This window comes from Falco cherrug, chromosome 7, assembly GCF_023634085.1.
Source record: "Falco cherrug isolate bFalChe1 chromosome 7, bFalChe1.pri, whole genome shotgun sequence".
In the NCBI taxonomy this organism is placed as follows: Eukaryota; Metazoa; Chordata; class Aves; order Falconiformes; family Falconidae; genus Falco; species Falco cherrug.
Window position 1 is genome coordinate 66939889 of NC_073703.1, and position 27639 is coordinate 66967527.

At 34.8% G+C, this 27639-nt stretch overlaps 1 protein-coding gene across 8 annotated transcripts in view; it reads right to left on the reverse strand.

The window, feature by feature from the left end:
- The window catches only part of CEP128 (centrosomal protein 128), a 133214-nt gene that overhangs the window by 61373 nt on the left and 44202 nt on the right, over positions 1-27639 (reverse strand). For 7 of the 8 annotated variants that reach the window (XM_055716223.1, XM_055716226.1, XM_055716225.1 and 4 more), the window contains 6 exons: positions 25923-26273; positions 22784-23434; positions 18509-18673; positions 14396-14572; positions 11176-11235; positions 9382-9574 (listed from right to left, as the gene is read on the reverse strand). In XM_055716223.1, the coding sequence (XP_055572198.1) occupies positions 9382-9574; positions 11176-11235; positions 14396-14572; positions 18509-18673; positions 22784-23434; positions 25923-26273 (1597 nt within the window). The remainder of the gene's footprint in view (positions 1-9381; positions 9575-11175; positions 11236-14395; positions 14573-18508; positions 18674-22783; positions 23435-25922; positions 26274-27639) is intronic. The other variant, XM_055716227.1, reaches the window with a different exon arrangement.

A 27639-nucleotide genomic window follows, 5' to 3' on the forward strand; every position in this document is an offset into this window, starting at 1 on the left:
AAAAGGTTCTCTTTTATTATGTAGTGTTAAAGCACTGTCCAGGTATAACTGTGATTATATACACTCCTGTGCCATCATTTCAACAGCTGTAAAGAAAACCGAAAACCCAATAGTTCTTAGAACATCAGCTCTTTAGCTTGGTTTAAAGAAAAGAAATTCATAATTCACAACAGCAAGAAAACACTAAATAATATATTCAAACTATTTAATATATATTAAATCCCCATCCTCCAGGTTACTTCTGTAATTCTGATTTTTGTTTCCAGTAAGTGTAGGTAAACCAAGACGTAAAACTAATAAATTTAGTCTCTTACTGTTAGTGTGCATTACAAACTCTGCAGTTTAATGTTTAAAGGACACATCATGCTTACTAAACTATACATCTGTACATAAGTTTCAGATAAGCATTTAAAGTAGGTGATTCAGAAAGAAAAACTAATAATCAAAGGTAGTCTTACAAACATCTTAGCTACAATTTGATCCTGTCTCTTACCTTCATTTTTTCCACAATGGCAGCCATATTTTTATAAGTGCATAAAAAGATAATGGCAAATGAAAACAGATGCATAAAATACTAGATAATTAGAGCAGTGCATGTCCAGACTGATATTTCCAGTTTTCCAATAAAAAAACAAACTCCACAAGGTAAGATTTCCAAATGATTTGGGCTTATTTCCATTCCTCTAAGACTCTGAATGCAGGTTCATTTTGGCAAAGTTTAAAATAACTCAGAAGTCCTCCCTCCTCCTTCCCCCATCACATTAAAAAAACCAAACATTATTTAAAGGGCAAGAACACTATTAAGAAGAAATTAATTATCTGAATAGTAATTCTATTTCAACTTCATGCATTTTGAAACTTGTCATCAAAAACAAGTATTATGGAGAAGTTTCTCTCAAACCCTTCAGATTCCTTCCTTTACGTAAGAAAAATCTTCTCTACTTGATGTTCCAATTCACTGCTCAATAAGAGATGACCTTAAAATACCTTGTGATGTTTCTTGCTGTCTGGAAAGGACTGTGTTGTCATACAAGGACAGTATGAGGTAATATATGAAAAAAGAAAACAAACAGGAAGATAACAAACAAAGCTGAAAGGGCAGAACAAGGCTTAAAGTTATATTCACAACAGTACATGCACTTCACTATTAAACTAAACATAAGAGTTTATAATAGAAAGATATTGCAATATTTTGATTTTCACTGGTTCCTACTTTTCTTTTTCTCAGTTTAAGCAACAAAGATTTCTCAATTTCAGTGCAGTACATGGAGTGCAAATACACTGTCTATGTATTTTGAACTTTTACACTTTCTGTTTTAGTGTTACTGGCTCAAACAAAAATTGGACTTAGTTGCTTTAACAAAAAAAAAAAAAGTAATTTGGAAGATAAGGTTTTGTCAAAACAAAGTCTTTCATTTCAAATTACATTTCAAATCTACTTTAATGTAACAGATCTTTGAATCTACATTTTCCACAGCAGTCAAATAAACAATCCTGACTGAATGAGGAAAAAAAATTAAATCTCCCAAAATTAAAATAAATTGATGTCTGGCTTCAGAGATCACTTACCAAATATCTGTAAAATATACTTTCTTTACCTTCACAAGTGATGAAACTAGTAGCCAGCTGTATGATTAACAGATGACAATATCACTGAAAACAGCTAAACATGTAAGGCTTCTAAAATTCGATTTTCTATCCTCAAATCTAAGACAGTGCACAAAAAATATTTTTTCTTCCGATGCTTGATGACAATGAATGTAATTAGAATGAGAACAGAATGAATGATAAATATAATGCATAAAGCATACCACCACAGACTTGCCTGGTAGATTTGTGCTTGTGACAACAGCATTTAACATATAAGTCTACTGTAGCTCAGGACTAGAATAACTACCTTCTTAAGCCTTACTTAGCAGTATAATATGTATTATATATATATATAATCTACAAATCTAAAAATTTAGTAATTTAAATATGATTACAGAGGATGGTTGCTGAGAAGTGGTACAGAATATAGCTTGCATCACCTGGGACTTTATCTAAAATAGTGTTTGCAGTTATATCTGAGGTAAAATCAGTGTAAGGTCTGTATATCAGAGCAATGCACCTGCTCTTCTTACATCACTATATAAAAACTTACTAACATTACTTTACTAAAAAAAAAGAATGTGGCCTTGCAAAATACGTCAGGTCTTATTTGGCTAGCCAATATTTCTTTGCTGACTCTCCATGTCTTCTCTGAAGTAGAAGTATATTATCCTGAAATAAAAGAACTGTGCAGACTCCACCTCCCACTGCTATATGACACCATGTCTAGCTTCTATACATTTCAATATTACAAGAAAGATTTTCTTGGAAGAGTTATGTTCCAGAATCTATTTATACTAAGTTTCCTCTCTGTACTCATTCAAGGGTATAAGTGAGCCTTAATGTAACAGAAAAATATGTACTTTTACATATAAGGTAAATATTAAAGCATTTAATATCTGTTACATAAAACCACATACTCTTAACACTTTCAATTAAAAAATGATGACAAAATTACAATGCCTGTAATATTTTAGATGGATTTAAGCAATAACAAACAAAGATTGCTACAGCTTAATGTTGCTTTTTATTTTAATCAGTTACCCTAACTACACTATATATACACAGAATTAGCTGTTTTCAGAACTAAATTCAAGATTATAAATATTCTGACACACGGACAGAGGTGGTCAAAGCTAATGAAATCTTACAAACACAGAGATGGAAAGATCAAGAAAGGATCCACACATTTTTACCACGTATTGGTAAATAAGGTCAGGGCCTAAGCGCAATAGTCAATGCTATTCACTTAGTCAACATACGTTTTTGAAATTAACATGGTATGTTCCAACAGCTCCCAAGCGGTTGACTCTATCCTGCTGAGCTAAGGCTGGTAAAACAAAATGCTAAAATCATTCTTGATCAGAAATGAAGAATTCAGACATACAGCAAAGAGAAAATAACTATACACAAGACAGTTTGATTACAAAATTCAGAGGGAGTGGATATAGCAAAAAAAATTAAGGGGTTTTACTACTAATGATTTTTTTTTCCTTATGGAAAATAAAATTGTAGCAAAACTCTTGACTATGTTTTCTAAAAATTATGTTCTGCTCTTGATGAAGAGACAGAGCTGAAACTTTCTTTTGACTAAACCAATCAGCATCTAGAGCAAATCTAAGTCTGTGAGACCAATGGATGCTTCCAGGATCACGTATAGAATTCCACCGACTTGTGTAAGTTTTTCAGACTACTCAATCTGGCTAGACCACACAAAATTGGATAAATGAAAGAACTTTGACCAGGTGTTGAGCACAAATCAGGAAGACAGTATTTTTCCTACCTTCAAACATTTCTTTATCATCATATCATTCTAGTGATCTGAACTAATTTTGAAACAGATTTGTAAGAACACTTCAGCATGCTCAGTGATTCCAGAATACAAATGAAACTTGGTTAAGAAATTGGACTATACCTCTTATTCCCTCAGACCTTTGTCTACTTTGTTAAAATATTGAATGCTTAGTGCAGTGCTATTAAAATGAGTTTGATTATGAGATCAAAATCACCTCAGGAGAAGAAATCTAAGAAATCTTTATTTTTACGTAAGTTCGTACTTAACTGAAACATCCCATTGGGTGGTGTGCTAGATAAATAATTTGTTTAGCAGTAAACTGTACCCAAAGTACAGATCTGCAAACCTGAAATCAGAACCCTTCAGTTCTTAGGTATTTATAAATATTGCTAGACTGCTGGATTTCTTAAAGTCTCCAGGATGGCATGCTTATCAAGACAGAGAACATTACTGTGTGTTCCTTCATTCACTATTCTCAAATTCCTAAATCTCTATGTTAGCTTACTTGTAATTCTGACAAATACACCTTGTAGACAGCCCGTCTACCACCCACAGGTAGGACTGTGATCATATTAACACTTCTACAGAAATTCCTAAGGAGGATTCAAAAGCCTAGATATTTACAAATGCTTCATTGAAGAAGGGAAAAGAAACAAAATTCCTGAAACATCCATCAATAGAGCAGTTTGAATATTCATCCTACCTACTTTTGGTATGTCCACCATAAATCTCTATTTTTATCCTTTCCCCCACAAAAACCATCAATAAACTATAATAACCAATCTGTTGAAGGCAAATCAACAAATTAATTTCTTGGGAACATGGTTTCTCTGTCTTGCTTTTATAATTTCTGATTTACGTAAACTTAAATTAATGAAGTATTTTTAGACTATATTAATTACTCAGGCAAGTGGTTTGTATTGGTGGGAACAGTCAAACATATGCATGGGTATTCACAGAATCAGTCTTCTGATCAAATGTTCCATCTAAAATCTGCATCATTCCAAATGCAGCAGAAAAGTATTTTCATCCATTTGACCAAATTTGACTGAAAATCCATTTTATTAAATACCATCATCAAGTATACTTTGGTGTTAAAAAAAATAAGTAAAGGGTCTTTTTATCAACCAGAGTAAATCCACTCTGCCTACATTTGCTTTATTCCTGCACCTGGGTTTTCCCCATTTCATTATTGAGTGTCTTAGCATTCTGTAAGTACTTCTTCCATTTTCCATGTTTAAGCAACAAAAGCCAACCATCATTCTGTCTTCTTAATTTAAATTTTCTATCATTTTGATACATTACTTTCTCCTTTCAGCTTAACTTTTTTTTTTTTAATGCTATTAGCAATAGGTTTTTTTTTCCCCTTTTGGAAAGCAGCTTTTCCAATTTTCATGTTCAAGTCATTTATACATTAAACACTTCCCATGTTTACATTATACTAGTTGCATCATAATTAAATCTGGGGTTTTCATTCAGCACATAAGAGTATTTGCCCAATAAATTTAAATGGCCATATTTTTTCCGGCAAATTCCTTTTTTAAATAAAACAATATATCTTTATAAACATTTTCATGTATCAATTCATGAATAACAGTACTCAAAACTCACATTAACGTCTGTTATGCATTCTAATATTCCTCTACCTTCCACCAACTTACGAAACAGAACCGATTTGGTGTAATGAAGGCCAGAGTTTTCAAATTAAAAAGACCATCTATGTTGACATGACTGAAAAAAGTAATTGAAATCACATGTAGATTGTAAGTCTGTTATTGCACACTGTCATATGCACTATCATTTAATACAGTGGCACGAGAAAATGGTATTGAATACCAAGTCAACCTGCCTATTTCTTACTGCATTAATAAAAAAGATCTCAAACCTTTGTTCAATCTTTGTGAACAATATTATGAATTTCTTCATAATTTTTATAAAGCAATGTTAGTTAGTTTTTATATAGTGATGTAAAAAAAGCAGGTGCATTGGTCAGCTCCCCCCAGTTTATATACTGGGCATGAGGCTTTATGGTATGGAATGCCCCTCTGGCCAGTTGGGGTCAGCTGTCCCAGCTGTGCCCCCTTCCCAGTTCCTTGTGCCCCTCCAGCCTTCGCTGGCAGGGCCCGAGAAGCTGGAAAGTCCTTAACTTAGTAACACTGCTCAACAACAACTGAAGACATCACTGTTATCAGCATTATTCTCATCCTAAACCCAAAACAGAGCATTGCACCAGCTACCAGGAAGAATATTGACTCTGTCCCAGCTGAAACCAGGACAAACCTCAGGATGCACATGTATCCTGGCCCCAGGCCTTAAACCTAACACTGTCCTGTGCTGTCAGCATCCTCTCATCTTTTTATTAGTCTTATCTCTCATCCTCAGTTTGGTGGAATTTTAAAGCATGTTTATTATTTTGTGTTGCATAGAAAACTTTAACAACTATGTAATTTATTTTCTTTTCCTTACCTACTTTTAACCAGCATTCACCGCTAGAAGTAGACAGAAGAGAGCAATTTACTTAGAATTGCAGAAATTGTATTATGTCAAGTAACAAATGGAACTGAGCATATTTGTAGGGAACAAAGGAATGGCTCTTATAAAAAGAAGGTATAAGATTACATACTATTATTTCTGCTCAGTGAATAGCACTACTTCTTCCCACTCTTTTCAGTTTAATAATTCCCATGATAACTTTGCCTATAGCTTGAAATTCAAATGCAGGCTGCGAATTTTTCCACAAAGCCTAAACCAAATTAGCTACAATGACATTAAAAACTGAATAAGGTTTGCTTTATTTCCTATGCACTTAAATTAAAAAAGGCATCTCTCAGGGAGATCATCTTAGTAGATAATTATTCAAATATAAGAGCACTAATACATTATTAATATTATACCAGGGTCTTGGCAGTATCATTTTAAACAAATGAAGGCTAACAATAGAAACATTCAAATTTGAAACTTCAGAGCATGTTCTCTTTCGAAGTTCTTTGTAAGTGGAAGAAGAAAATCTTGACAGGATCTTACTATTCTTGTAAACCAAATAACCTGCATTGTTCTACAAAATACAAAAATGCTTTTGTTATGGCTGTTGTTGTTCTGCTATTGTTTTGGTTTTGTTACTATATTTCACAAAATATTTTCAACAATAATTGTCAGCTACCAGAAGCTATAACTACACTTAAGTTTACTCTCATCTGAGACTACATCAATCTAAATACAAAATAACTACTAAACAAAATTATTGAAGAGTACTCATTCTGTCTGACAAAAAAAAATAATTATGAGCACCAAGTCCTGAATAAAGACAAGAAAAGAGTTTTTTAAAAACAACACAAGAAAAGAAAACCTGAGAGGTGACACCTTCCTTTGGAAATTGAGGTAACAGAATACAAAAAAAGATCATACCACGACACAGTGCGATATGTAAAGAGTAGTCCAGCATACTACATAAAAAGATACAGACCAGATGACAGTCAGCCCTATTTATAGACTGTATCAACCCATAAGGCATATTAATAGTTGTCAAGGTTTAGCTACATGCAAACTTTCAGTACAAGTACTTTATTCTCCTCCATAGCTCTTATAGATATCAGTATACAATTTCCTCACCATGCAGCCTTCCATTTTTTCAGGCTTAACTAGATCCTCCAACAAAATTTTATGTGAAAGAAGTGAAACCAAAGACACTATTTCAAATGGAAATTCTGATCCCTGGACCCTGTGTCAATTAGCTTGCTTTCTCAGTGATCATTTTCATGCATTCACTTATCTCTTTTTCCTTTGATGTCATATTCCTTCTAGCTCTACCTAAGATTCCCAGCTATCCACACTTTCCTGAAGTATTAAAAAATTTGCTCTTCTGCTGAGACAGTAACTTCAAGGAACAGTATGAGCAAGCATACACATGGCGTGCACGCACTAGAGAATTAAAATTCCCAAAACGCTTAGTGCAGGTCTTGAGATAACATTGAGCCTTAAAATCAAGAATTAACCTCATACAACATTTCCTCCCTCCTCTGTTCTCGTATAAAAACTTCCGACTCTATTTCCTTTGGTTACTTAATTCTTGACACTAGCTGTGTTATCCTTTTTATTCGACCTCTTTTTGACACTAGCTATGTTATCCTTTTTATTCGACCTATATTCTAAAAGCTATATTATCCTTTTAAACAATAATAACTAGAAAGTTACCACTAATTATTACTGTTATGGGAATATTGTAGAATCATGGAATGGTTCGGGTTGGAAGGGACCTTTAAAGGTCACCTAGTCCAAGGCCCCTGCAATGAGCAGGGACACCTTCAGCTCAGAATCCTGTCTCACCTGGCCTTCAACACTTCCAGGGATGGGGCATCCACAGCTTCTCTGGGCAACCTGTTCCAGTGTCTCACCACCCTCACAGTCAAGAATTTCTTCCTAATATATAATCTAAAACTGCTCTCTTTCAGATTAAAGCCATTACCCCTTGTCCTATTGCTACAGCTCTACTAAAGTCTGTCCCCATCTTTCTTACAAGCCCCCTTTAAGTATCGAAGGGCTGCTGTAAGGTCTCCCGGAGCCTTCCCTTCTCCAGGCTGAGCAACCCCAACTCTCTCAGCCCGTCTGCATAGATGAGGCTCTTCAGCCCTCTGAGCATTTCTGTGGCCCTCCTCTTGGAAACTAAAGAAAGCTTCTAAACATCAGAAAGGTAAAGGTGCAGAGTTGTCTTCCGCAAGTAGTAATGACAGTAAATAAGATACACCTTTGAAGATAACACTTCACAAATAAATTATGAACATACTGTAAATGCTAGTGACTCGACTCAAACAACATGCACAGATTCTGCCTGACCAGTATCAAGTCTCCAAGCCAACACTTCAAAATTTTACACTTCACCTAAGTTTGGATTTAACAAGATCCACTCCAACATTGTTTATAGCAACAAAAGTATTGATTTCAGACAGCAGAAAAAAATATATCTGGTTTTAAGGGTGAAAATAAAGATGCACTGTAAATTGTTTATGTTCCAAGTTTGCTGTAATGCTCTGGGTTTACTATATACTCTCAATTGAAATAATGTGTTAATTTAAGCTACAAGTAACAATATAAATGAGCTTGTACACAGGCAAAAAGCAGAATAATGAAAGACTAAGATCTTCCTTTCTTCCTGAGACTCCAGAATAATAAGCTTATGATGAAAGCATGTTTCTCTACTCCTAAAAGCACTCTGCTCAAAGCTGATCTTCAAGAAACTATGAAATACTAAACTACAAGTACCTGAACTGAAACTACAAGATTGCTCTTGGCTGGGGACAGCAAGGTCCACCCCTATGAGAACAATTACACCACCCAGTAAAATCTGATTAGTATTTCCCCTTCATGACAAGCATGGATGGTATGTATGCTAGCACCAAGTCTGGCACACACCAGCTCAGAGTGAAAATCACATGTCAAAAGAGGGAGAGAATTATGCATATGTGGTATTCCAGATACAATGCCATTCATTTGAGTTAGAACCAAAGCTTGTCTGTCTTCATTTTTGCAACACAGAAGGGATGAGAAGAAAATTTGCCAAAGTTCTTTGTACATAAAATTGAAGCAAAAGGGAGTAACTGCACAGGACTTGGCACTGCTTTGGGCTCTTTCTTTTTGACAGATAAAAGCAGCATTACCAATGCTGCCTCAGACTCTTATATAATTCCTCTTTGCCCGGCTTGTGGAATGCCTCAGATGGTACAGTTGAAAAATAACTTCCATATACTTCGTCCGTGTTGCAAACTCATGTGTTACTCAGCCATTGTACTGGGTTGAACTGTAGTTGATTCCATTTGCCTTTTTTGTCAGCAAGAGAAAACAAAAAACCTGTTTTCTTCTTTATCATTAGCATGTTACCAAATTAAGAGTTTGTTACCAAATAACGAGTTGATAAAACACATCTGAATACGCCACAGGAATTATAAGTAGAATTTTAAAATTCATTCTCCCTTTTATTAACAAAAATGGAACCAGCAACATACCTCTTTTTTCTCTGTGAACTTCTTCCAGAAGTTTTTCTTGCTTTTTTATCTGTTTAAAGAGAGACTGATGTTCAGCCTCCTTCATCTGTGTAAACTGCTTGAGCTGTTCTCGGCTCTGCAGTAAGTAGCATCGCAGCTTTTTTTCCTTACTTTCTCTCTCCTTTACCTCCTCACACAGCCACTGAAGCTTAGTCTACATTAAAAAGAATGGGACAATAAAAAGTAAAGAATTCTAATCAAAATAAGAGGACAAATGTTAAATGATCAAATTATCTTTGGAGTCACAGATTACTCATTTGTACCTATTACTGAATGATACTACTGATAAAAGGGGACATTTAGATATATTAAGAGAACACACATTGACCTTCAAGGAGTCTCAAAAGACAGATACGCTTTAGTTGATAACGGTATGTGAAGAAGCTATACACAGATTTATTTTGTTTTTACCCAGGAGCATGAATTTCCTAGGGTAGGTATGGAAATTCACATTGAATTAGTGCATACATCGACACCAAGAGATACTCTTTCCTTTCAGAATACCTTTCTCTCTTCTATGTTGACAGAATTTAAAGCATTTATCCATGTAAAAAAAAAAGTGACATCGATCCTTTCTGGTTAGCAAAAGTTAATATTTAAGGTTTGTGCAGAGGAAAACAGGGAAGAGAGCTCATAAGATATGTCACGGTCAGTATAGTAAATCTAGAAGTGGTAAAAGAAAATGCTTTCACACAACCCATTTAAAACAGAAGGGAAAAAAGTGGGGGGTGGCAACACACGTGATTTTAAGTAGTTGTTCATATTAGACTTTCCTCGAGTAACTAAAGACACTTAAGTGAGAAAAGTGAGAAATGTATGCAAATGGTTATTAGGTGCTCTTTGAAAGGTTTTTTTAATAATGTCAGTGTCACTTTTTTAAATAAAGAAAATACTTCCTGCATAACATTTCTGCTTTAATTCAGATCTTATCTCTGCTATCTATAGTGTCAGTCTTTCTTAGTCTACAAGTCTTACATAGATCATACATCATCAATAACCTTATATTATCTTGCATGCACACAGCTGCATTTTTTCCTTAAGTCAATTCTCTTGTGGCTTTGACCTTTTTACATGAAGAAAAAAAAATATTCATGTCTTCTACAGTTTCTTGTGATCTCCTTTGATCACGAGAGACTTACTCCTTGTCAAAGATATTGGATGAGAAATGTGTTTATGCATGTGAGTTGGGGGAGCTGGAGGAAAGCTGAAAAATGGAAGGGAGGGTTTATAAGTTACCAGTCATCACTTTGAAGAAGTTTTCATGTATGTGTGCACCCACATTACAGAATTCAAAAACTTAAAACAAAGGGGGAAGGGAAATAGTTCATTTTCTGAGAATCCAACCTAATATCCTTTAAATTTCATAAATAACAGCCTTACTTAAATCAATTTCTTGCCTTGTTATAAACTTGTAAGAGAAACTTAACCTGCTAACTACGTTCCCATGTTTTTCTCATCTCAGAAGAATTGAACCAGATTTAAAGGCTATCACTGCAGTTACTTCAATGCATTTTTTGTAAAAAACAGAATTGCTATTTATTTTGCTATAGACACAACTATTTCTTGTCGATAGCAAAGTTTGAAAAATTATTCCATCACTTGAAATAAAAGTCTGGGAATACCAGAATTATTGCCAAAGAAATGCTTTTATATTTTTCTTTTTTCCCTTGAAGTGCCTTTTCAAACACACTTTCAACCGAATGATTATAAATGTTTGACATTAGCTTATTCAGTACATTTCAGTTTGACTATTACCTTTGTTTCTGCTAACCAGCGATGAGGATCATTCAGCACCATTGGTGTAAGTGATATTGCCTATGGAATAGTAAAGGAGAAAGAAATAGGCATAAAAATGGGGAGTAGACACAAAGGAGAGATCATCTTTCCTGCTTACTGGAAATTCATCAAATAATTATTCTTTTCTAAAAATCCAGCTTGGAAATTGCATCTGTAAATGGTTTAATAGAACTATTAACTGTGAATTAGTCACATTTGAAAGCAAATTATTGAAACTCACCAATACAAATTTTGTTTAAAGATACAGCTTCAGTTGCAACAATAATAATCTGCAGTCTTCTCCCAAAAATCACTACGATTATGTGTTTCAAACACTCCCAGAACACATCTCTGCATCCAAGGTGTGTACTCTGTTTGAAACTATATCCTTTTTTGCAAATATCATAATATTTCCAAACAATGCAACCAGACTCTAATTTAAAATTTCTATTTCTTAAGACAAACTTCAAAGTCATTCAACTGTTTTTCCTCCATGCAGCAGAACAGTAGCTGCACGTAAACCAGAACTAGAAGAATCAATTGTTGTTAGTCATTAAAATCATTACCACTATATCCACAGAAATGCAACATGTTTTATGTTTTATCAAAAAGTTAAAAAGGACAAACTCCCAAAATCTTTACATTATGCCTCATGATGATGGCCTTAGTGTTTTCATGAAAAAGACAAAGCACTTGCTTTGAATATCTGATAGGCATAAAAAGAAAATTATCATCTTCGTTAAGTGGATAAAAAGAAGATAAATGTGCTGAAATGCTTCATTAGTACTTCAGTGTCTTTCCTGTATTCAAACGGAATTATGTTAAACTTGTTTTACAGGTACTTCTACACATGCTTTTCACATTACTTATTTAAAAAGTTGGTGATAATGGATTTTTCTTTTCCACTGTATGAGTTGATACACAAGGGGGGAAAAAAAGTCTCAAACAGTTCTCAACTCTCTTTTTTTTAAAATAGAGTAAACTATTAACCTTATGTCCAGCTCATCCTTTAACTCCTGCAATCCTATCGCATGATCATTACATTGTGCCTTTCTCCAATTTAAAGGTTTGGGGGTGGGGGGTGTTTTTAATTTACCACATTTTGCAATTCAGTGAGTCTTCATATACTTTTAGTCCTGGTCCAATAATTTTTGTGACTAGAGTATTTCTTTAAGAGGTATTTCTATGGGCTTTATTAAGTGTCATTGGTTCAGTGTAGTTAACAGCACCATCTAATTACGTACATACACGTTTTAAGTGGCAGTTATCACCACATAAGGACACAGCTGAAAAGAAAGGCTTTAGTAGGCATGTTGACCATGAGTTCACCAAGCACTGCCTACCTGAAAGTTGAGACTTCCATGGCAGCAAACCTCATTCTGTGCAACCACATTCAAAGAAGGCAGTATTCAGGTGATAGCTTAAGCATGAATAGTGTAGTTATTGAAAGCGTAAGATTTCTTGTAAGAAAAGACTAATTGGAAAAATAAATTTGAAGAATACATGTGGAATTCTTTGCTTAGAACACCAGGATGCAGTGGTTATAAAAAAATCCAGTACATTGCCATCTGGGAAGATTAAGCCTGGTGTTTAAGTTGTCTGAACACAGCTATTTATCCATCAAATTCCCCACTGCTCCACCTCAGCTGCAGTGGCAACTTCTTGAAGTAAAAGAGCTTGTCTGAAAACTTCTAGAAACCTTGGCAATACCTAAAGTACTGGGCAGAGGAACAATATAACAAAGGAAACGCCTTACCTTTAAAAAAAAAAATATTCAGATCACAAACCACAAAAATGTATAACATTTGTTTTCACGTTAGCTGTCTAGTCAAAAAAATCAGATTCAAATTTGTTTTAACTTTGCCAGTGATAAACAGCTAAAGGGGATAAATAAAGAGAATTGTGAAAGCAGAGATCAGCAAAACTTTATCCAGAAGACAAGAACTCTGCAGGAGGTGGGAAGGAAGTCCAAGAAGGCATGGTTTGATGACCAAATACCTGGCAACTATAGCAGATCACAAAGACTTAATAAAAAAAGACTTATCTGTTAGGATAGAGAGGAGGAAGCTTGTTTGTCAGATATATTTCCTTAGAATTCTCAGCTTTTTGTGGGCTGCAACATACCAACCCCATAGATAAGTGAAGAAAAAGACACAACCATACTACAAGGTTGAAATGAAGTGACTTCTCTCCCCACCTTTAAACAAAACAGATGAGGAGATAAAAGAGAAACTAAAACAAAGAGAAAATATTAAAAATATAACAGATTTACAGTGTCAATGTGGAAAATTTTCTATTTCAAAAGCAGCACAGCCTAATCAAGTAACCAAGAACCGCAGAGCGGAAAGCACTCTGTTTAAATAGCAAGACAAAAAAGGCAAAATCTTAGCGTGCTCTATGGTCACAGCTAAGGCTAAAAGCCACCACATCAGGCACTTTTAAGTGCCCATAAAGCCAGTGAGTACGGCCACAAGCTCAGTCAGACTGTTTGTGTTCCTTATTCTCAGCTGCGTACAATGTCGGTTTAAGAGGTTTAGTCATGTAGAATCATATGGAGGGAGGAAGAGAGGGTTCTGCCCCTGGGGAGCAAATGAGAGGGCTCAGGAAAAAGGCTAATGAGAGACAAGGGTTGCAGAAGTAGTAGTAAAAGAATGAAAAAAAGTTACAGCAAGCAAGCTACAAGTTTCTTGAAACTTTGAGTCTGAGTTTTCTGGATATAAGGACCCGCTCCACAAAAGAGGGCATTATAAACTCTTTTCGCTTCAAGCATTTACTTTAAAAACAAAGCATTTAAGTGAATTTTAATAAAACCTTTCTTCTATTTTTCCCCAATTTTAAGAGCCTTTTAGGTCTTTCTTGAGGACTTCCCACCTCTAAGAGGTGGCCTAGGAAAACCTGCTTCAAAATTCTGGCTGATGTAAGGTCCTTTCATACAAGTAAACAAAAGAAGATCTATTTCTCACAAAAAAAAAAAATGGCAAAAGAAAGCAGTAACGATTAACATGTGAGGAGATCTTCAGAGTATCCCATTCTAATACTTAGCAATATACATCTGTACCAGCTAAATATCCATAATCCTGTTGTCCATAAGTTGTTTATACCAATTAAGTGACAGGAGACAACAATACATACAAGTTCTCCCACAAACACTCATTAACAAAATAACAAAATCTACAGAATACTTAGAAGTTAGAATTACTTTGAATTTCTCCATGGAGTCCCGAGAAAAAGTCTCACAAGCAGCATCAATTTCACCTCCTATCATGGTGAGAATGGATTCCTGTTCTATTTCTAAGTGACGCAGCTGGTCCTTAAACTGTAGTCTGGCCTCATCCAGCCTTCTCAAATGATCTTCTTCGTTACTGATCTGCTTATCCTGGAGTGAGTGAAAATAACACAAAAAAATTATTGCATTAATGATATAACATACATCATTAGTAATATCTCTTTCAAACACACTATACTCACTCATGCACTGAGTTCAGTTCCTTGCCATGGAAAATAATACCTCCTAAACACTATTCGTAAGTTCCTCTCTTGATTCTCCTTACTCTCCTGTATATCAGTTATGAAGAAACTGCTACCAATTGCAAACCCAACAATCACAGAGACTATTTTCAGAGTCAAAACCAGACATTCTATTAGAAATCTCTGTTTCACGAATAGGAGGAGGTCCCACCACAAATACTCCCCTTAGTATCTTTTACCCTGAACCGTTACAGGCATCTAATCTCTGCCATCACAAAGAGACCCCTGTAGGAAACCTGTATTGCCAGCCAGTGTGTTTGCAAAGGTGAAGTATTCAAAGAATATCTGAGCAACTGGCACTGAGAAAAGCATTTATTTCCAATGTCAGAAAGATCATTAAATGTTACAGATCTTTTTAAAATTCAGATTCCCTTCTGTTATATCTGTAATAGAGCCACCACATAAAACTGAACTCAGCAGCAGTTTTGTTATACAATATATTGAATTATGCATTTTAATTAATATAACAAAACTATCTTGTGAGAAGAAGTGAAATTGGTTCACACCTGTTTGCTGCTGAGATCAGAGGATGTAATGCAGCAAAAGGTAGACACTTTACAGGCATACTTCAGTATCTGCAAGTACACTCAGAATGATGAGAAAAGGAAGAATAATAATTTTGAAAGTTTATTAATTATGAACCTGCAATGACAAGGTGCAACTGTTTAAACTGTATTTATTGTAAATCTTCATATACTGCTCTCATGAGCCACCACTGTGGTGCCAGGTAATTTCTAACATACGAGTTCTGTCAATGGGACATATGGAATCGTAGAATGAATCATTTAGGTTGGCAAAGATCAAGTCCAACTGTAAACCTATCACTGCCAAGTCCACCACTAAACCACGTCTGTAAGCGCCACATCTACACATCTTTTAATCACCCCCAGGGATAGTGACCCCACCACCGCCTTGGGCAGCCTGTCCCAGTGCTTGACCACCCTTTCAGTGAAGGATTTTTTCCCCACTATCTCATCTAAACTGCCCCGATACAACCTGAGGCCGTTTCCTCTTGTCCTGTCACTTGCTACTTGGGAGAAGAGAGTGACACCCACTTTGCTACAGCCACCTTTAAGTCTAGGTGTTATGTCTATTAGCAAAATGGGTGGGTTTTTTAATATAGGTGACCCTTCAAATGTGAAAAAGCCATACCTCAAACAGCCCGATTTTTTTCTTTTAATTCATAAAAAATACTTGAGTTAGACAGTAGCTACTTCAAACTGAAGGAATCACCAGAATTTTTAATATGCACAGGTTCTAGTATTTCTGCATTACCCATATGGGAGTTGAAATAGCAGTTCTGATCTAGATCAGTATTCTGAAGGTAATGAGATTGCATTATATATGCTTCCCGTGTCAGTATTCTATTCTGTCTTATTATTCACTGAATGCGTCCATCACATGCCAAAGTTCACTCCCAAAGACCATGACTAAAACAGTATATAACTCAGTATTTTTTCCTTTATTTTTCATCTGCTTGATTTTCTGAGCGTGCCAACATTCCTCAACATTCTACTTTCAGAGCCTACAGGAGAAATGAAGTCACTAATGACTCAGAAGTGCACAGAAAGAAAGGAAAAGAAACAGAAAATTTTACCACTATTGGCTGTCCCTTTATCTTCGATTAAAAAAAAATATTAAAAACCAAGCTTTCTGTAATACCTTTGTTTCTCTGAATTATAATTCTCCATAAGGACAGAATGACATTAGATGTATACAAAGAGTGGAAAAGGAAAAGAGAGAATTCTTTTGTAACACAATAGGCTTCTGCAATACCACAATATGACAGCTAATAGGAGATTTCTCAAGAGGTAATATCATGATTTCTCCCATCCTAGCACCCCTTCTGATAATTCACAATAAAACCACAATAGTAAGAATTCTCTTAACTGATTAACGCAATCAAGTAGAACTCTCCATCTGCATTTACCTTCAAAGGTTGAGACCACAAGATCATGCACTTAAAAGCTTCTTTCAGCTTAGAGACAAAAGATCATCTCAGCTTTAAAACTGTATCTTCCCAGTATTAGGTAAGGTTGGAGCTAGTTTACAACTGATTACAGAAGACTATGTACACTCCTACAACCACATTTCCTTAATAACAGATATAGTGCTAAAATCCCAACCTAAGAAAAAACCCCACAGTTTGAATCTTCGTTTAAGCTATTTTTTATTAGTATGACAATTAAAGCACTTCATGTTAGCTTAAGCTAAGAAAAATGTCAGGTTTAACACTTTTTTTACTCCATACTTGGGAAACAAACAAACAAACAAAACACAAAAACACCCCTCCCCAGCATTTTTCTCTGACCACTAGTAGTCACAGCATACTGACTGGCAGTCGGTATATGCTGAAAACAAAAGCAGTATGACAAAAGGAGCTAATAGCATTTCCAGTCACTTTACCTACATTCAAAATGAGCCTGATGGATTTTAAGCTCAACACCTAAATGATGTTGTACACTTCATTTATAGCAACAAAATACAAATTGAAAATTAAATTGAAAAACTTGAAAAGCCACAAAAGATCTACAACATCGATGGGCTTCTTACTGGATTTAAATAGTTTGAAACTATTGAGCTCATGAAGAATTATCTGACAAGTATTCAGCAGTCCATGTGAAATGAATGAACAAACCTCTTATCTCATGTTAATATAAATGCCTATATTAAAAATTTCTTTTCACAAGAATAAGAAATTACTAAATTGACATAGAAGAGCAAGAATCTTCCAGCTAGAGGCTAAAATATCTATTTTTTAAAGACAAGGCTAGCACAAAAAATGTATAAGCAATTTACTGTAGGATGTACAATTTTTTGTTTTCTTCAATTTTAATCTAGGAAATCACACTTGTCAAAGATTGGAGGCAATCATTTTCAATGTTCTCTTAATATCAATTAGTCAAATACTGACAGGTATGTGCTTTACACTGCAGAAGGTAAAACTTCTCCATATACAGAAATACTTATCTAAATTCACAGTGTTGCAGGAAGAGAAATTTAAGATATAAAAACAGCACAATGTAAAACACATTCATGTTAAGAAAAACATCAAAAAGCAATGCTGTGGAATCAGTCACGGAAAAAAAGTAGAACTCGAGAAAACATACAAAATAAAATTATTTAGCAACTTTGCATTTATCACTATATATTTTTTTTTTTAAAAGAAAGGTTGACAATTCCAGGTTGTGAGACTGCAAATTAGTATTGATACTAAATAGCAATAACCAGAACACTAGGGAACAAGAATGGGGCTGGCAGACAATGTCCATCTCTAGAAATACAATGCCAGAACAAGAAAGGGATGTGAACATCTTAAAAAAAGCTGCTGCGTTTTAAACATTCAAGCAGAAAATAATTGTCATCAAGTTATTTAGAATTTCTTTTACCATGCATACATTCTTTATCTACTTCAAATTAGCTCTAAATTATGAATAATTACACTGCAACTGTAAGAAAATGTGAAGGAAACTAGAAGTGTTTCGTTAAACATTTGTTGGTTACCTACATTAGAAAGAGGGCAGGCAACAGGACTTTATTTCTACTCCTAAATAGTATTAACAAATCTTTGGAGGGCTACAAGTCATGTCCCAGCCAAAGCACTTTTGCTGCCTTTGATTTATATAGAAACTGTGTACTAGAGTATGACTGTGTATATTCTTTAATATGCACATGTATTTTTTTGTATTTTAAGTTTACCATCTATTTCTATAATTTATCACTTATTTTAGGTATTTATCAGCAGAAAGTCTGACGAATCATGGCTAAAAGCAGACAAGTTTACCTTTTTCTCCAGTTCTTCTTTTACAAACTCACATTTCTGCCTGAGTTTTATATTTTCTTCTTCACTTTGGGTTAATTCTTCTGTCAATTTATCACACTCAATTTTTATCTTCTCCAGTTGTCGACACTGAGTCTTGACTATGTTTTTCTCTTCTAAAAGTTCCATCTGATGGTAATGGGAAAATAGATTACAAAATCACTATATGGATTATTTGAAAACATTCCCAGACTGTAGTTTCAAATCCGTAAAACACCATACGGAAGGATAATTCTATTTGATTTTTTACATTTAAGTTACATTAAGTGCAATCACTTATCTGAACATGGAAAACACGTATCAGAGTTGTAGAACCATACAGTATTTTAAAAGCAGTAAATAGAAGTCTCAGATTCTGCATTTCCACTCTGCTACACTCATCAGCTTACATCACCTTAAGAAGCCCAGTACTTATGCAACTTTTCCATTACTGAAATAATTTGGAATCAGAAAGCCCAAAACTATCATTTCATTTCAGGACCTAATACTAAATTCATATCTGCAAAGATTTGGTAATTTTGATTTCTAGAATTGTGTGGGGTTTATGCTATTCATCAAAACATAGCAGAGAAAAATGAAGAAAATAGTTAAGGGCCTTGAAAGCCCTAATAAATAGGTGACTGCATAAAGTACACTGGTTTCCAGCAGAAAAAATGACTGAAACAGCCAGATTTTAGAAATTCTCTAGAATATCTAGAAAATTTTAAAAAACTAAATACATAAAGCAAAGAAGGAAACTACACACACAATACTAAAAACCAGCTTCATATCCGATGAATTGCAAGATGCAGTTACACACAAAAATAAACCTGCAGAGTAAATTCCTTCCCGAGGAAAAGCAAAAATTCTATTTGCCCAATTACACTATAAATATAACTTTTATGGGGAAGAACGGTAAGAAGAGAAGTTTTATGAGTTAATTTAGACATCAGAGCTAACCAGAGTACAAAATCTCCTCCAAAGGACAACCCTGAGAAATAACTTTGGTGTCCTACATCCACAAAGACTTACGGACACAAAAAACAAGCCTGCGATGCCTATTTTTTGTGAATATGCTTGTAAAAATCAACTTTTCAGCTCCTATTAAAGGTAATTGTATTATAATGCCTGTGCAGATGGAGACAATCCAAGAGCCAAATTCCTCACTTATATTACCTTTGAGACACAATGGAGAAAGTTAATTTTTATTTATTTCAGTATGGATAAGGCAGATGTGACCATAATTTTATTGATCTGGACTGAACCCATTTTCCACATCTGATAATCTTCAGGAAAAAAAGAACTACAACCACTTGGTATATGCATAGAAAATAATTAAGAAAGAAACACACATATATACACAATTTTATATGTATAGATACATTTCTCCAAGTAATTTTACATTAATGATTAATACTTGAAAGTGCTGTCAGGCATGAAGACATTATGTATTTTATTATTCTAAGAGAACAAGGATGTTTTTAAAGCAAATGAGGGCATGTAGTAAAATTAGGGGACAGATTTAGAGGTTCTGAACACGTAGCTGACTGGGGACCACTAAGCAAACTACTTAATTTCCTATGTCTAATTTATCTATCATTTTAAATAATGAAAAAAAGACATTATAGGGATATTAGTTGGCAATCCTTTAGGATGTTCTAGCATAAACAGAATTAAAAGCTTAAGCACCAGAATCTCAGTATTGAAACAGTAAGATCCTTCTCAGTACTGACATCTCATATAAAATTCTGTTCTTCTCCAGTTCGGCTGCAACATACAAGATTCCTAAGGTACCTTCCCTGCTACCCCAAAAAATCCTGAACTACCTCATAATTTTTCAATTCAGTGCAGCACTACAGAAAGCCAGACAAAAATGAAGCAGAAAGTATCACAGAGAGGAGGCAAGAGAGGGAAGAACAATAAGGATCAAAAGTCACTTCTTACAATCTTTGCCGCAGTTGCTTCTGTAAAACACATTGCTCTACACCCTCGATGTCCTGAAAGTAACTCAGAATTCCTCCTCTAGTTAAGTGTAAGCCTTTGGTTCCTAATAAACGTGTTGAAATTTCCTTTTACTCCCCAAGTCTCTCCCAACTGATCTTTATTTTTAAGACTTTAACATTAACAACCCTTGAACAGTGTTGCACATATTCTTTCCCAAAAGCAGTTACAAAGGTTGGACAAGGCTGAGGCATAAACAACATCAAGATTACTACCCTAAACAGTAAAAGACAATTGGTTACTGAGCGCAAAAACTTACCAGCCTGGAAAAAAAAAAAAAAATACGTAAAAACACACATTTATGTTGGATTTCCCTAAACCCAAAATATTTCAATACAATTTGATAAAACGCTTTATTTTACCTTAATTCGAAAGAAAAGTATGTGCATAACAGTGAAACCCCATTGCAATGTAATGATGAGTTCAGACAAAAAGTAACCAAATCACCTGCACAATGACGTGTTCTCATCATATCTTCCTACAGATTGATACGATTATCTGTTTTGTTGCACTTACAGTCTTTGAATCAAAGGAATGTTTTGCATTATCATTTTGTGTACTCCTAAAAAAAGCTGCCTACCCTAATACCTTACAAAACTCATCTCCCTCAAGCCCTCTCTGTGTTTCAGACACACAAAGCTGTAAAAAATAGAAGTATGTATATCAAAGGTTCTGGGAAAGTCATGGCACTGGAAATGAAAGTAGTAAAAGATTTTTGTAAATATTCTCTTTAGATACGACAACCAGTACCAATATCAAGGCCGTTACTGTAAGATTGACCTTTCCATATAAAAGCAACACATTCACAATCTACCCATTTTTTGTTTACTACCATACAAAATATACTTTCCTTCTTTCCCCTTGATATTAAATGCACAGTCTTCATTTTAATGTCATTGTCAAAAGAACAATATGTATCTGGCCAGATCATTTAAATAACACTGACACATTACAACTTAAATCTCCCCCAGTGTTAAGCACTGCTGTCAAAACATTTTGATCTTAGTGATCCTTCCACCAACAACCATCTAGATTCTTTTTAATTGCTATCTTCATTAAATACCTTTGTTACCAAGTGCTTCAGAATTATTGTCAATTATTATGTCATGACTGATCTATTAAATTACTTAGAAAAGGATGGTTAGTTATGTCAATTCATAACTGCAAAAAAGTGGAAAATATGCATTTTTAACTGGTTGCATATTAGTGAGAAAAGAAAGAAAGTGAACATGCTTATATTACTTACAATGAAGTAGATCATCAATTACTACAGCTTTGATTAAGGATTTTATAGCTTTTTATGGTTGAATTGGTAGAATTTTGACATGAGCAAATTTTTAATTTGATGGGGCTGGGGTGGAAAGCATATTTATAGTGCTTCAGAAATGCATTCAAGTTATGTTAGTGATTTACAACCTATCTGGAAAACTACTGCCTCTATACTCAAATTATTATTAGGATATAAAAAATACCATCTTAAATATATATATTTAATTATGTAATCAAAATTGCTTCAATAAAAGTGCAATGTATAGCTTATACAACTGTTGACAATTGTGCAGTTTAGATCACTTCAACTGAACTTTTCAATTGTATTTAGACTTTTATAAAGCCACTAAAATGCTCATTTTCATTCCAATGCCATAACCTTGAATCAGGAGCAAATAATGTAAACTAAGGACATTAACTTGTTTCTTCATAAATAAAATGCTGCATTTCATCACTTACTATATAAACATAGTCACTTTTCTGAGAAATTGTACAGAAATTAGAAATTCTAAAAACTCTTTGAAATAAAAAGAACTATTAAAATTAATCTTAACAAGTGGTATCATTATTCACCTTCTGAACATGCTTCCAGATAGAATGATAGTATTTCTGCATCATGTAATTTAAACATTTAGAAAAACACATCATCCTCAAAATACTGCAAGTTCTTTAATAGGGCCATGACAATAATTATAAAAATAACAGTTGAAGAAGAAAGTATCAAGTCAAATTAATGCTACAGCCTCATATTGCTCCTTCTGTTCTGGTCACAGACTTACCTATTTTCTCTGCTTTTGAAGAAAAGCTTTTGACCTAAGTCTGTTACTGTTAACATTTTTTACCCTGAACGTTAGATTTTTATGATGACCTGCAATAAAACATGTCCGAAATGTTTTAAAGCCCATGCTTTATTACCTTCATCATTCAATAGAGGCAAAAAAAACCCCAAAATATAACCAATCTGACATTGGAATTCTTCAGAATAAGTACCTTTAGCACTGTAATCTGAGCCTCTGCATCATCCTTTTCTTGTTTAAGGAGTTTCATGAGCTCTTGAACATTTTGTTCATGTTTCATTTTAACGTTCTGTAACTCTGATCTAAGATCTGCCAACTCCTGTTGGTGAACTTCTCTTTCCATCTTCAGCTGCCTTGTAGCCGAAGTCATCTCTTCATGCTTAGATTCCTGCTGTTTCTGGAGATCTGAGAGGCTCTTATGTAATTCCTTTTTGACTTTCTCCTCTTCTGCTATTCTGTTTGTTAGTTCCACACGTACTGAGCTTAAGTTCTTTACATCTGCTTGCATTTCTAAGAGTCTTTCTTGGTCTTTTTTATGGATTAAGTTACTAGTTGCAAGTTCTGTCTCCAAGTACTCCTTTTCAGCTTGCATTTGATTTTGTATAAAGACTTGCTTTTTTAACTCATTCTCCAATTTATTTACAGTAGCTTGAACTTCTTTCATTTCTTCTTCAAGAGATACCTGGTGAGACTTCATTTCACTCAGTTTTACCTCTTTGCAGTGGAGGAGTTCTTCCTGCTGGGCTCTCTTTGTAAGCACATCATTCAGCTCTTTTCGAAGGTTTTCTATTTGGTGTATAGCAGAGAGAAGTTGACTTCTGAGGTCATCCTTTTCTTTGAGCACCTAGGAAAGGAGAAAAGTGCAACCTAAAGTAATTAAAGAAAATTGTTGGAAGGATATTCATTAAGAATGTCTAAAGAATCATTAGCACACTTTGTTCTGTGAAAATAAAAAAGTTTTAGTTGTTATGAACTCAGCTGAAATTTATTCAGTGTTTCTTTAGACACAGAACATTTGTGATCTCAAATGTATACTTGTCCTTCAATGATCTAGCCTCCAAAGCAGGGACAGTTCTGGTTAATCCCCTGCTTTTCTCACCCTGTTTGCAGATTGAGATGGGTCTCTGCTGGTTCCTTGAAACAGGGAGATGGAGGAAATGAGGCAATACAATAAGGCAACAGAATACAGGTAGGACTGTTGGTCACACACCCCTTACCTACAGGCTCATTTCATAGGCTGACTTATTTTGCTTATTTTCTAAAATACTATATATGAAATATATAAACTTTAAACTATTTTGAAACTGCACACAGTAGATGAATGGATAGCAGTTAAAAGCCTCTTTCACGCATGCATCAAAGCCAAGAATCGAAGACTTCATCTTCAACATAAAAAAGCAGCCACATATAATAAATTTTCACTGTTTTCCTAAGGAGCTTAAGGGTTGTGTTGGTTTTGGTTTTTTTTTTCAACACAGATACATTTCAGGTTAAAAAAATCCTAGAAAATGTGCTAAATGACAGGAAAAATTAGTACTGCGAGTACACGTATGTTACAAAATACTGCATTTCATTCAAATCATGTTACACACACCACTCCTAATACCTACTTATCTGAAGTTATAATTTATTTTTAACATTCTGTTTAAAATAAGAAGGAATTTACAGTACATCTATCATGAGTCACACAACTTACACCACAGGAAAAAGGGTGATATAAAGTGACAACATGAGATTTTCCTGATGTATCACAAACTACTGGATTCTTTAAACTGGGTTAAATAAATTTTACACTGAATTTTACTGACTACTTCCACTAATTCCACAAACAGTACACATTTCTTATAGATATAGCAAAACTACCTGGAATAAGCCAGAACAAAAAGGCAATTAAGGTTAACAGATTGAAGATTAAAAATAATGAAATAATTTGTAATTACATGAAGAATAAGCATGGCAAAACAAAATACAAAATAAATCAAGAATATGGGGTAATGACCATCACGCTTTTTTTCTGAGAAAATAAATAAATAAATCAGTATTTCAACCTTCCTAAAACTGTCTTGCAATTCTAGTTCCATGATTTGGCTAAAATAACACCAGTAAAATTTCATTAAAACACCCCATAAGTAACTTGCTTACAGTGTAAGTATGTTCTCTACATTCCATACTTTGAAGAAAATACATTGCCAACAACATGAGATTCCACGGTCAACAAATATCAAGGATAACCACATAGGCAAGACTGACCAAATTATCCCAATAATTCCAAAAGAATGAAACCTAAACAATCTTTCTATAGCCCACCCGTTGTCCGCAAACATTTGGAACATCTCATAGAATTGCAAGCTGATTGTAATCCAGTTTTGAAAGTTTGCCATCAGCCCTTTGAAGTCCTATAATAGAAAGCAAAGACAACAGACTGCCATTTCTCCTCTTTCTTTATTATTTATTTTTATAGGGTTTTGTCTCAGATGTTAATTGTCTGTATATTTCAAAGCTGTTAAATGTTCTTCTGGTTCCCTGAAGCTTATCACAAATGCTGCATCTAGATTGATTATATCCTCATATAGAAGCTGTTTACAACTTTGTATTGAAAATATGAAACACTGTTTTTTTTTCTCCTCCACAATGATGCACAGTTTATTTGACATTATGTATCCTCCAATAAAGAGATTTTCTTCAGGAGTGACACCTCAAACTTGTTGGCGAGATGCTGATGATTTTAAAAATAAGAACGAATAGCGACAACATTTCTTAAGTGGAGCTTAAACCAAAGTGACTGCATTTTTATGCATTTGTCACACAAAAAGAGGTAAAAGCCATGTCAAGGAGTCTTATGTAACAAAGAGGACATTACTGTGGACAGTGCTACCAATTGTCACTGCCCAGACCTGTCCACACCTTGAAATGAACAGCAATCTCAGCACCTTTTGGCACTCCTCTCCCGCTTGTTACTCACAACTGTCCTCTACTTTTTGCTTCTCGTTTGTCTGTTATGAGACACACAGAATTTCTAGATGACTCAGGTTTTCTTCCTTTCCTTAACACATCCATTTACCCAGGCGAGAGATGACCAGCTTCTTACAGGCTTGTAAACCTTATTGCCTCAGACAACTGCCAGGATTAATCAATACAAGATGATCACTATGGAATGAATTGTTGGAGTGCTGGTAGAACACAGTTCTGGAGAGAAACAGCAATCCCAGAAAATTTCATCCCAAACTTAAAGCAGAAAGTAGTTTGTCACAGCTTGCATAAATGAAGATAAGGAGTTCATTTCTAAAAAAATTGGAAAGGGTACAACACACACGCACCCCAGTCAATCTTACCTGACTGTTCTTGTCCATCAGTTGGCTGATAGTTTCATTTTGTTTTTCCACCTCACAACCCAGTTTCTTACATTTCAGCTTCCACTGGCGGATGGTTTCCTGTGCTCTCACCTTCAGATCTTCTCTTTTTTTCTCAGTCTCCAGCCTGAGTGCCTCTGAATGCTTGAATTCAGCGAGGTACCGTTCCGCTTCCTTGGTGCTCTCTTCAACCTGTTGAGCTAACTCAGCAGACTGGAGTTCAGTTTGTCTACGTCCACTCTCACAAGCCTTGTAGCAACTCTCTATCTCCTTCAGCTGGTCCAGCATTTTTTCCTGCTGCTTCTCCCTGTTTTCCAGGTCTGATGTTAACACCTGGAATCATCATAGGAAAATATGAAAATTTCAACTCTAAAAAGATAAGATATGAAAACTTAGCAAACAGCATACAGTGATGTTAAATCAAATTTCTAAAATATGAATACCATAAGAGATGTCCTTGACTAGCAGGGAAACGCCCTGTTAGCCCATAGAATGTCCTCTGCAATGGTAAAGGATTTCAACCCAAGATATAAAATACATGGTTACTCCATGCCATATTTTACTTTCTGCATCTGTTCCTCTTCTGCTTGTTCTTGTTATTTTAAGTTTGAGAAGGAATCATTGACCTGGATCCTCATATGTCACAGGCTAGACAAATATGGAATAGAGCAAATAGTAAGATCTAAGATTAATATAAATAGATGACAGATGAAAAAGAAAATTGTCAAGCAAAGAGTAGTATTCACCACAACCTATACTATATGAGCTAAGTTTTACCCAGTTTTATGCTGGTTGCTTTTATGGAAACAGCATGATTAATAAGGGCATTTCGGAAAGCACTGATGAATACAAAGAGAACACAAAAGTTTGGTAGATATTTCTAGAAGAAAGTGCAAAGATGTTTGAAAATGTAGCAAGCGTATTAGAGCCAACGTGAGTTGGCCTTTCAATACTGAATGCAATTGAAACCACATATTTTAAAGATAACAAGCGACGTCTATCTCGAATCTGATATTTCTCAGGACAGCCTCATCAGCAAGTCAGGAAAAAAGTCCTCCATGTACCTTCTGCAAGGGCATATTCAGAAACCAGTTATTGAAGCTTCAGTAGCTAAACTGAATTTTATTGAGATCATCACACAGAATTTCAAATTAGTATTCTGCATTTTGGGCCTATTTAGACTGCTTTCATACCATTCAGTATTTTCATTAATGACTTAAATGAATTCAATAGGCTTGCTCTATAGTCAGTCAAAGATACTATCAAGCTTCAAGGGATGGAAGTACTTTAGAGAAGAGGATTAGATTTCAGACCAACTGAAACAAATTAGAGACGTAGCCTGAAATAAACAGGGTGCAATTCAGAATGGACGAGAGAAAAATACTTTCCCTAGGCAAAAAAGTGACTTCACAGATGCACATGGAATGACTATTTAGAAAAAGCTCCTTCCTCAAGGTGGGGGTGGGAGGAGTGGCTTCAGTTTGTTGGTTGAGTTTTTCTTTGTGGGTTTGCTGCAGTTTTTTTCTCCCTCCAAACCCGACCATTGCCTCCTGGGAGGCAATAAATTTTCACAGTCTTTTGAGAATAGCATTAGTTGTTCAGAAAAGACGACTGCATGTGCACCCTTGCATGTGACAGACTGCAATACTGCCAGAACACACAGACTGATGCTAGACTTGAACAGACAGTCCAGCTTGCT